The 12,390-nt window shown below is 34.5% G+C and overlaps 1 protein-coding gene across 1 annotated transcript; it reads right to left on the bottom strand.

Moving 5' to 3' along the window:
* Positions 1-3,150: 3,150 nt before the first annotated feature.
* LOC136985612 (uncharacterized) lies at positions 3,151-7,647 on the bottom strand. The gene has a single exon (XM_067282928.1). It carries the CDS (start codon positions 7,645-7,647, stop codon positions 3,151-3,153), a length of 4,497 nt encoding a protein of 1,498 aa, XP_067139029.1.
* Positions 7,648-12,390: the final 4,743 nt, after the last annotated feature.

The following is a 12,390-nucleotide window of genomic DNA, read 5'->3' on the forward strand; positions in this document are numbered from 1 at the left end:
ATACCTACTGTTAAGTTTAAGACTTCAAAACTGAAAAATGCATTTATATTATTTATTTTATTAAATAATATCATTCCTATGCAGTAGTCAATTTATAGGCACAGGTATATAGATAGATTTATGGCCAAATAAAATTTAAAAAATAATTAAATTGAAAATAGCTTGCGATCGTTGAAAACGTTTCTAAAAATGAATAGTAAATTCTTTTTATAACTACATTATATTTAAATTAATGTAAAAAATAACACCAGTAAATTAATTATATATGAAAATTTTACAAAGAAATATTAATTGATTAAATACAATAATATTGAATCGAAAAAATATATTTAAAATATTTAATTATTGAAGAACGATTACATTATAGTTAATATCAGAGAGAAACGAAATTTATTTTCCAAAATCAAAATTTCCTAACATAAAAATATCTTTATATATTTAATTTTGAATTTTATATTTAAATAGATATCATTCATCTATATCTCCCATGTTAATATTTCCACTTTAATTTATAAATAAAAATTCCTTGTATAGAAACACAAAACCATATTGCATTTCAAGCTTACATTTCGAACAATTTTAATATCACAAAAAAAAGGTAAAATTTCTATTCATATGAAAATATGATTTAATGTCAGAAACCAAACAATCACAACATTCACTTGCCAAAAGAACAATGCAAATAAATCAATGGAAATAATGTACTAACACTTTGAATTATTAATTTAGTTTTACTTGAAATTTCCAATGCCATGATTTTTCTGCGCACGTTTCCAATGAATTTTTAAAAGGCTGTATAATAAAATAGACTTCGAAATAGTTTTCAGATTATACGAGCAATTGTTTATTGTGACATCGTCACAATGCCAAGCTGCAATTTTTAATCATATTTTTAAATTTATTTAATTTAAAATATATGCTCTTTACCTCAAATCAGTAGTGTCTTGCTCCTGTACATCATACTTAATCCTGTTAGCAATGGAGTCATGCCGGTCATCTATCTAGCTCCTTTCAAGGGAAGATATTAGAATTAAAATAACGTAACTTCCGCTTTGCGACAAAAGTTTATAGTTAATAGGGGTCTCCTGTTTTTCTTCTTTCCAAATCTCGTCTCGAATTTCATCTGTCTGACTTCTTTCTGGAGATTAAAGGACAGGCAGACAGTGGGAATTTATAGGTCGACAATCATTTTGAAATTGTATCCCAATAAAAACAACTTTCCGTTAAGAAATAACAGTTTGCAGGAAGAATCTGAAAAGGTAAGTAATTGCTTTATTCTATATATTAATATGAAAATAGTGATTTAAGCATTAAGCAATCTTTAGTTAAGACCGTATGTTTCTTTTTTATCTCACGGCACACTTGAACCTATAATTAAATTTCCACAACAAAAATTTTCTCGGAATAAATCACGTGATTTAAAGTTGTTTATAAACATTCTATCGCCATATTACTTGCCACTTAACCTAATTATTTTTGTCTATATTTTAGTGAATTAAATAAAACAATATTGTTCTTCCTTAAAATAGCAGCAGGATACAACAATAGTTATTTAAATTAATAATTTTTATTTACATAAGGAAAGCAATTAACATTAAGTCTTAATTTGCATTTAAAAATGGCATGATAATTGACTTTATAAACCTTCCCAACGTCTCGCTATTTCTAAGTTAAAATAATTTGAACTAAATATGAACAATTATAGATACGTTTTCGATTAAAAGAAAATTTTAGTTTAAATGAAATAACCCAGTGTAATGCACATATAATTTTGTTTATAAATATATATTTTCTACTACATTATATTTACGATTATTTATTATAACAATGAAAAAATGCAAATTTTTAAACTTAGAAAAAAAGTTTTAATTAGTAGTACTTATCGATAATGAGTTAATTTAAAATTGAAATTAATTAATTTGTTAATAGGTAATTAATTAATTTTGCGGATAATAATGGAATAAAAACATTTTCTTTCAGATTACAAAATGAAAATTACCATTTATCTTTCATTCTTCAGTATTTTATATTATTCTGATGCCATTGAAAATAAATCTTTAATCAATAAATTTGGTAAATAATTGAATATTATTTAATTATAAAGAATATAATTCTAATATTAAATATTTTTAATATTAATTTAACTATTTTGTAATGTAATTTATAATACATTTATTTTTATATATTAATATGTAATTTTTTAAAAATTATTAGTTACTAACCTCATAATACATGAAGACCTTTTAATTTCCTAGTGAAGATCCTTCTTACTCGTCACGTGATCTTTACAAATGTTCCGTCCCGAGTCGTTCTGTACGCCTCGAGATTGTCCGTTTGATGGTCCGTTGAAAGTCACACCTCCACACTCGATAATTAGTTATATACAGTTTATTTACAAATATTTACAAAGATGTACACTATGCAATAACATTACGTACGCTAATGTACCGAAGCTGTGATGCCGCACGTCGACTTAGCTGGCCGGGGAACACGAGTCACTCTTTCCGGAGATGGCTTGACCTCGTGGCCGTCCGTCTCTACGACAACCTTTCTCCAGAGGACTTTCCAAGAGGAGAACACTCTCTCTATCCGCCTCAAAGGTCTGCCTGGTGTTAGAGACCGCCACGTATCAGGTCCCTCGCCCTTTCTCCTCGCTTTTTTTGCCACCCTTCCAATTTAAGGGATTCTGGCTACTGCCTCCTGCGACCAATCACTTCCTTCCCCTTTCTTAGAGCCTTCCAAGACGTCCGCCCTATCTCCCGCCGACGTAGCTCACATTTGCGTCCGTGCTTTATTTATTTTGTTTTCCTCAAGCTGGCCGGCACGTGGCCAACACATTGTCCCTTAAGTGGAGACGCTACACCTTTGATCCTTCCGGCCGTTTATGGCCCCGACCCCAGGTGGGAGCAATTACCTCAGTCGGGCGGTTTCTTTGACTCAGGCCACCAAAGGCGACCTTTACACCTCCCACCGACAAGGTTCAAACTGCGCTTCAACAAAAGCCTGTTTGACCTAAACAATACTACCGCGACACACAGCAATCTTTACCGTACAAATTATTTTGTTACACTACACTTCCTCCTTTCTTATTACAAGGATCAAGTTACTACAAATAATAAACTATACTAACAATATACAGTATTTAATATTTTACAGAAAAAGATATTTTACACAGTCAATAACATCTTCGGCAAATTGTCCCGTCACATTGCATTCAGAATCGCCTGGTAGATACTGATTACATCTATCCGAAGGACTTAATACCGACATAACTGCCTTGTCTGTACGATCTGGGGGTTCCGGATTGCTCCTGATTTCCAGTCTGGAGAGAGCGTCCGCATTTGTGTGATTCTTCCCCTTCCTGTGCTCGATCTCGACGTTGTAATTTTGCAATGCCAACGCCCAACGTGCCAACTTTGCACTATGAGGGGTGCTTAACGTTAGATACCTTAGAGGGTTATGGTCGGTTATCACCTTAACTGCATTCCCATATACCCAATAGTGGAATTTCTTCAATGCCCAAACTACTGCAAACGCCTCCTTTTCTATCGTGGCCCAACGTAGTTCTGACCCGCGTAGTTTCCTGCTCGCAAAGGCCACGGGTCTCTCCTTATTCTCGGGTGACATCTGAGCTAGACACGCGCCGACCGCGTGCTCCGACGCATCGGTAAATAACACATACGGGCTTTCCGGGTCCGGTGCGTGCAAAAATGGGACCTTCCCTAACCGCTCCTTGATAGCGCAAAAGGCCCGTGTGGCCACAGGGTCCCAATATATGACATTAGGAGATCGGCGGTTCAATAAATTGGTTAATGGTGCCGTCACATTGGCAAAGCCCTCGATGTAGTCACGGTAATAACCGCAGATCCCTAAGAAGCTCCGCATCTGCTTTTTCGTCTTAGGTGCTTCTAATTCAGTGATTGCCTTAACCCTATCCGGATCAGGGTTATGATGACCTGACCCAACAATATGTCCCAAGTATTTGATGTGGGGTTGCGCGAACTGACATTTAGCGACGTTCACCGTAAACCCATTGTCTTGTAACGACTCTAAGACGCTCCTTAAGTGTTCTAAATGTTCGCGCCAACCATTGGAAAAGATGGCAATGTCGTCAATATAGGACATTGCGTAAGCCTTATGGGGAGCTAAAACCTTATCCATAATGCGCTGGAAAGTGGCAGATGCGTTCTTTAGTCCGAACGGCATTACCTCCCAAGAGAATTGTCCCCTGTGTGTCACAAAGGCGGTCATGTGCCGACAGCTTGGGTCGAGAGGTACCTGCCAATACCCTCTACTCAAATCTAATGAAGTTATATAACGAGACTGGGCAATCTGATAGATAAGCTCGGTCGGATGCGCCATGGGATATCTGTCCGCCACGGTGCCCGCGTTTAAATATCTGTAATCTACGCAAAGACGAATTCCCCCCTCTTTCTTCGCAACGCAAACAATCGGATGAGCAAATTCCGAGGAACTACTTTTAATCAATCCGGCTTCGAGTAATTCGTCAATTATCTCGTCCACCTTGGATTTTAAAGCTAGAGGTATTCTATACGGCATTAGGCGCCTCGGTTGCCATCCTTCCTTCAAGGTAATACTATGACATCCAGCAGCCGTCTTCCCCGGCTTAGCATCGAATAGCCCCCGGTAGTCCTCCAGGACGTTCTCTAACTCTATCTTTTCCCTGCGGGTCAGCTGGGTGCACGAATCTAGGCTTGCCTCTCTTCCTTCGGACTGGGGTTCGATCACTCTGGACGTAGTTGGGGCCGTTATAACTTCGCCAAAACTGTCATCCCCTTCAAAAATGACCCCGACCGAGCGTATTCCCCGTACATACCGCTTCAGTTTATCGACATGCACCCATTTCGTCGCCCCGTTCTCCATTTTCACCCTATAGCTCCCATTGCGTACCTTTTCCTCAATGACGCCCGGTCCCTCCCATCTGTCGTCGGTTTTGCGGTTACAAAGCGCCTTTAAAACTAGAACAGAGTCTCCTACCGCAAATTCCTTTCGTCTAGTACGCAGGTTATAGTGGCTCGCGTAGGTCTGTTGTTGTAAGGCTGCGGTTTTATCAGCATAGTTGTGCACCACTTTGATTCTTTCAGTCAATTTATCTAGATACTCCCTGATGTTAGCGTTCAAACTATCAGGCGGACTAGCTTCCCCTGCCCATATATTTCTCAAGACGGATAAGGGACCGGTCGGGGCTCTGCCGTATAACAATTCGAATGGAGATATACCTGTGGTCTCGTTCGGCACTTCCCGGTACGCCCACAGCAAAAAGGGAACTATCCTATCCCAATCCCTATTGTTCTCTGCTATCACGTGCGCTAGCATATTTTTGAAGGTCTTGTTCCATCGCTCAACTGCACCGTTGCTTTGAGGATGCTCGGGAGTTGAAAATCGGATCGATACGCCCATTCGTCTCAGCATCTCACGAGTGAGTTGTGCCGTGAAATTGGTGCCTTGGTCACTACACACTAGATCCGGGAACCCAGTTCGCGAGAACACTTGTAATAATACGTTACATGTTGTCTTTGCCGACAACGAACGAATGCACTCCACCTCTGGCCACCTAGTGCACAAATCTATGAGGCAGAGGGCATATTTGTGTCCCCTAGCCGACGGTGGGTCGATCGGACCGATTACGTCTAAGTTTACTACCTGAAACGCTCTACTCGGCCTAGTGAGGGGACTAATTGGTGTACGGTCATCCTTCCGATAGGGGGCACGCACCTGGCATCTATGGCAAGCCTGGCAATATCTCTTTACATCCGCCGTCATGTTCGGCCAGAAAAATGCCTCTCTAATTCTATTGGCCGTCTTGCGACTGCCCAAGTGTCCTCCCCAGGGGGATTGGTGTGCTAACTTTAGTACCCGCTCCCTACGTCCTAGCGGTAGGACCACTTGTTTCATTCTTCTGCCATACCATTGATCCATGTGATATAGTAGACCACCCTCTATGACGTACCCGTTCTTTCCCTTTCTAGCTAAATCCCAGCTGCCCTTGAGTGTCTCGTCCCTGACCTGCGCCTCGTGGAGTGACCGTTTGCTTTCGTCATTCACGTCCGGGCTCTCGCCACTGTCCTCCCTATCTGTTACGGGGCCCGGATCATCTGCTACAGTGACCTCATTCACGACCGACCGTAGCTGCTCGCTCGTCTCTGCTCGTTTGGCTTCCTCTAGAGAACAATAATCGGCTGCGGAGATTAATGCATCCGTGGTGCCACTAAGCTCGTCAGTTAAGGCACAAGTTATCAAAACAGGGGTGTGATCAACCTCTCTTCTGTCCGGCTGCCTTTTTAAACTAATAGGGATGGTCACCAAGGCCGCAGTTACCTGCTGTCCGAACGCACCGATCAGCCTTATCTTCCCGGCCGCACGGGACATGTAATCCGGTATCAAGGCTTTCCTAATTACGGTTATTTCTGCCCCGGTGTCTACTATCGCCGAAAACTGACGATCCTGACAACTAAGTACGATATTTTTGTTAGCGCTAGCAGGTTGGTTTCCCCTGATCGCGTCCTCGTCGATGTTCACTCTCGCTACTAGCTGGCCGGTAGACTTCGTGCTTTCGTCTACATTAACTACTCGCGTCGCCCTGGGCTTTATCCTTTCCTCTTTATTACGCCTTCGCGGGCAGTTCTTGCTGAAATGTCCCATTAAACCACAAGTGAAGCATTTGATTTTGGCTTCCCTCGCCTCAGATTCCTTGTTGGTCGCGGTCGCATCCGCCGTTTTATTGGCGGTCTTCGCTTCCGCATACCGGTCGTGGTACGGTATCCCTTTACCCCTCTCGAACCTACGCCTGAAATCTCCCTTTCCTACGGCCTCTTCATGCTTGTCGGCGTATCTGGCTATCTCTTCCGGTGGGAGCCAGCCTTTACCTTCTTGCAATAAAACGTAACGCTTAGTGTCGGCATCTAACTTAGTCTTAAGGTGATCCGAGACCACTAATTTTGTTAGCTGCCCAAAAGAATCTACGCCTCTACTATTCAGATAATACCGATACAGATCCTCCATTCTAGCTGCAAATTGGGGCCACGTTTCTTTGCTTCCCTTTTCAGCGGAAGTGAACTCTTTGAGGTACTCAGCGGCAGACAGTCTCAGCTCGTCTAGTAGGAACTGTTTTAAGGTTTGGTAATCCCTGATCTCGTCTGCCGTAAGCCTATTTAACGCCGTTTTACATTTCTCCGATAGCACCGTTAAAACTAGCTGCCCCTGAAGTTCTTCCGGCACATCGTACGTTTGTAAAACTACCTCTACGGCCCGAAACCACGACGGTACTTCCGCCTCCTTGTCTGGCATTTTAGGTAAAGCCCATCTAATTTTTCTAGCTAGGCTATCCAAGTTACCTCCCAGCTCAGAGTTATTACTAGTCCTAGAATCACTTCGTAGACGATCTCTCTCTAACTCTATTTCGGCTAGTCTAACTTGCATTTCCATTTCTTTTTCGCTCTTTCTAATGTCCATTTCCTTTTCACTTTTTCTAATGTCCATTTCTTTGTTTTTAGAGTCTATTTCGGCTAGTCTAATTTGCAAGCGTAACTTCTCTAACTCGTCAGACTCCTGCCCCTCTATTTCATTGCGGTTGTCCCTAACCTCGACCTCGGAGTCCAAAATTTCCCTTTCCGGCTCCGTATCCATTTCCTGGGATTGACTAAGATCAGCCCGACCTCCCTGATCCTCAGAACATGGCAGTAGTAGTGATTTGAGTAGCACTGATCACAAAATTAATTTTCTAATCACAAATTTGAATGAAATTAATTTTATTTTAACTTTAAAACAAAGTTTCTGTATTAATTATTAAATGTTTTTACAAATTTGAATTAATTTTATTTTAACATTAATGCAAAGTTTTTGTATTAATTATTAAATGTTTTAATATCTGAGAAAATTAAAACATGACAATTGTATGAAATAATATAACACCAAACAAAATTATTTTTTGAAATTTTTTTATTTTATTTAAGCTTTTCCAGTTTTTTCATTTACTTTATCTAAAACATGACACATTTCTGCAAGTAAGTGGAGTAATAAATTTTCGTGATTGTTGACAATATATTCGCGGTCTATTTTCTGATATTTTAAGATGTAATACCAAGAAAGTTCATTTTGGAAGTCGTCTATAAATTGCTGGTCAAGTATTTGGTAACGAGAAACATAATTCCAGTTTAGATAATCTTTTAATATGCGTAAAGTCATAGTTTTTAATCGTTGGTATTTTAAAATTTTTTTTATATCAAACTTATGTATGTATCGCCTAATAAAATTATCTGAAAGAATTTGAAATTCAGCGACTTTATTCCAATCAAGATATTGTGAAAAGTTGGTTAAGAATGATTCATCTAACACCTGATATTCGCAAATTAAATCCCATTTTGCATATTTAATATGTTTTTCAATAAATGAAGTAGAGAATATATAGTTTTTCCATAGGATTTCCCAATTTAACTTATCAGCGAATTCAGAAATGAATGTGAGAGATAAATCGTTTCGTTGACTGATGATATCCCAGTCAATATAATTTCTTAAATGACGAATATTATTTTCTTCTAATGGTGAAAATGATGAATCCCCCCAATCAATTAGCAGTTGAGTATTGTCTATAAAGAAACAAAATTGTTTTTTTGTTAAGAAATATTTATTTAATTAATTACATAATACGATACATTATTCATATTAATAACATTTTATTATATGGATATCACAATAGAATACATTATTATTCAAATTGAATACATATTTAAATGGATAACATTATTCAAATTGAGTACATATATTAGCAGATACAAAATTATTTATTACATTTCATACAGTCACATCTTGTAAAATATTTGTCATATATTGGTAATGTTATTTTATCATTTATTACAAAAAATTTACATTCATATGTTTTATTCTTAGACAGTTTTAATGATGCTGCTTTATTACATGCTTGCTTTAAACATACATAAGTTTTATTACAAACACTATGTATTACATAACTATGTTTTCGTTTACCTACTATTAAAAATCCGTATTGTGGAGATGATGATGATGATATCCAAAAATCTGTAAGAATCAAGAGTAGAAGCTGTAATGACCGAACGATACCACATCTATTCCATTATCTTGAATGAATTTTTTATCATAAAATGGAGAAAGCGAAATTTTGTTCTGCAGGTATGTTGTTACTACATGATTTTTGCTTTTAATTCCATATTGTTGATGTCTTAATAGCTCTGTGTTGAATAAAACTTCTTTATATTTATCGTGATTAAATGTTTTTATAACAGATTTTTTAATACCTTTAGCGGTTTTTTTATTTTGTTTATCAAAAATATAAGAATACATCTTTGGTTTTAAAGAACAAAATTCAATTATTGGTTTCGAAAGTGTTTCATCTTTAAAATATCCTAATTTATTTTTGTTCATTTCATTATATAATTTGTGAGTTTTAGGATAGTTACTAAAATCAAAAATATCAGGGAATGATTTAAAATCCTCATAAATATCTTTTGTATAAATTTGAAGTGTTAATGAATCTGTGTCGGTATATAATAAATGTACGTTTTCACCATATCTGTTTTTAAATACTTTATAAAATGTTTCATACATATGTAATTTGCTTAATTCTAATACACAAAAACCTATATAAATAGGTTTGTCTAAGCATAAATTAGGTTTCTTCATTTTAAAAATTGTAAGATTATCATTTATAATTTGAAATTGTTCTACAGACGGTTTAGATAGATATCGGCGATATTGATTTAATGTTGTAGCTGCTTTTAAGTTAATACGCTTTCTTACATTTTGACATGTTTTTCCAAAAAAACTATTATTCATTAATTTAAAAAATGATTTGTCAAAATCATTAGTTGATTCTTGTCTTTTTTTATTATTAAAATATATATATTTTTTAAGCCATGCACTTTGACAAAATGCCAATACTCTATGAATTTTAGTTACTATCAGGCCCTCTTCTAGATAAAATTTTAAATTTCTATAATGAACCACATAGTTTGTTTTATCAAAAAGAGTAGGAATTAATTTTTTACTATTAGTATATTTTAAATTTAATTTATCTAGTACTGTTTTTTGATAATTAGATAATAAATCATACGGAATGGCAGTGTGTTCAACAGCTAGCGGCAAATTATCGTGTCGGTCATGAATATATTCGGGATATTTTAAATCAACTTCTAAGATATATCCTATGCTATTTTCATCAGATATATTAGTTATGTCTAAAGCATCTATTTCATCTTTGTGAAGCCATCTAAAATTATTTACGGGTAAGTATGCGCTCATTACAAACCCATAAAGATTATTTGCATCTATTGACAGAATATAATTATGAGGTTGATTTTTATCATATGTTTCGGGTATTAATGGATTATTAGCTTGCGCAAATCTTTTCCCTGCTAAACTTACTCCCCCCCTCATTCCACTTTCAATAAATAAATACATATCAAGATCATTAAATAATTCTAATTCAATTTTTGTCATTTTTAAACCACAATTCCATGTTAAATCAGGTGTTGTTATAAAATATACAGGATCTAAATTATAATATGTTAAACTTAATTTTCTAAAATTTTGGAATATATCTGCTAATAATATGGTATCAACATATTGATATAATTTTAAATAGTCCCTGAAAGTTTCACAGCGAAATTTTTTCCAAACTAATTGAGCATGATTATAATCATCATCTGTAATATTTTCTCCTGATAATTCGTTATAAAAACATTTTTTTGGGGGTAGCTGTATTTCATCTAATATTTCTTTGTTTTTAAAATAGGAATATGGAAAAATTCCTTTTCTTTTTAATAATTCTCTATATTTGTAATGACGAAAAAAATGATTAAAAATTGGAAAATTATAATTCGCATTTTTTAAATTATCGGTTAAAACAGAGAGAGAAGAATTTAAAAATTGATAACTGTCAATAAATTTAAAATAATCTAATGAAAATGTCGTAAATTTTTCTGAATTTATTGGAATAATACTAATTTTTGAAAATAATTTAGAAGGTATATTTTTAAAAATTAAATGCGAATCATAACCAGAAAAATTGTGCAATATAATTGGAATAAACGGTTTTAGTCTATAATTTAAATTGCATTTATTATGAGCCCACCCTCGAAAACAGCCTGTTTGATGATCGTGGTCCATTACACGGATATCATCATCATCAAATTTTTCATTACAAATATGACATAAATGTCTTGAATTATTAGTAACAGTATTTAAATTAATTTCAACATTATGACTTATTTTACTTAACAAATTATTCAATTGGTTTTGAATATCAATTAAAAAATTATTAACAGCATTATCACCACAATAAAAATTAGCATATATTATTTTATCCTCATTTTCAATAATTATAATCGAATAACATATAGGTTTATGAATTTCAACGATTTTAGTAAAACTTTCTTTAGGATTTATTTCATTAGAAGAAACCTTTTCCAAAATTGATTCAAAATCTGCAAATATGCAGATTGGGTGAAATAATGATTTTTCATGAGAATGAAATTTGGTGATTGCTTCTTTTCCTTTCGGGGTGGATACTTTTTGATATTTATGATTAGAACAAAATTTGAGATGCTCATTTAAAGTACATTCTCTTTCAAAACCATTTAAACATCTTTTGCAAAATTTTCTTGGCAAAAATTTCTCAGACATTAGTCTATTAAAATTTCTAATTAAAAAATAATGAGATTTATATAATAACAAATTTATTTCTTTTTCAAATTGAAATTTGGTTATATAAATCGGATAAATTAGTTTGTTTTCGTATCCATATACATTAATATTTAAACAATTATTTTTTTCAAATATCGGAATATTTTTAACATTTACAGGAAATTTTAAACTATTTATATTTAAATATTTTAAATATTTCCTATACAAATATATAGAATTTTTGTTGGTATTAACTGTTGGATACAGATTAGCAATTATACAATATAAAAAACATTGATTGTCTGAACATTTTATATTTAACACACAACGTTTATTAACTATATGTTTTGGAAGAATAATATTACCACATCCTCCAATTTCATTTTTGTATATTCCTATATGAACATCTATAAATATAATTTCTTTCAGTATCCACCCTGATCCATATTTTATAAACTCATCAATATAGTTTAAAATTGTATCAAATGCATTCATTAATTTTTCATTAATCATATATGAGGATAAAATATGCTCAACACGACTAGAAAAATAAACATCTTGATATTCTATAATATCATCTTCTTTATATTTTATAAATTTAGTTTTTAAATTTATTAAAAATTTTCTTCTACAAACGAAATTATCATTAGCTAAAATATTATAAATACTAGATGTTATTTTTCCAAAAAAGACAGATGGATCACTATTTTCTAA

Source organism: Centruroides vittatus, unplaced genomic scaffold (assembly GCF_030686945.1).
Source record: "Centruroides vittatus isolate TY-2023 unplaced genomic scaffold, ASM3068694v2 contig_973, whole genome shotgun sequence".
Lineage (NCBI taxonomy): Eukaryota > Metazoa > Arthropoda > Arachnida > Scorpiones > Buthidae > Centruroides > Centruroides vittatus.

Bases quoted from the DNA above. Each gene is read 5' to 3' on its own strand.
- LOC136985612 (XM_067282928.1), bottom strand. From the start codon at position 7,647: ATGGATACGGAGCCGGAAAGGGAAATTTTGGACTCCGAGGTCGAGGTT.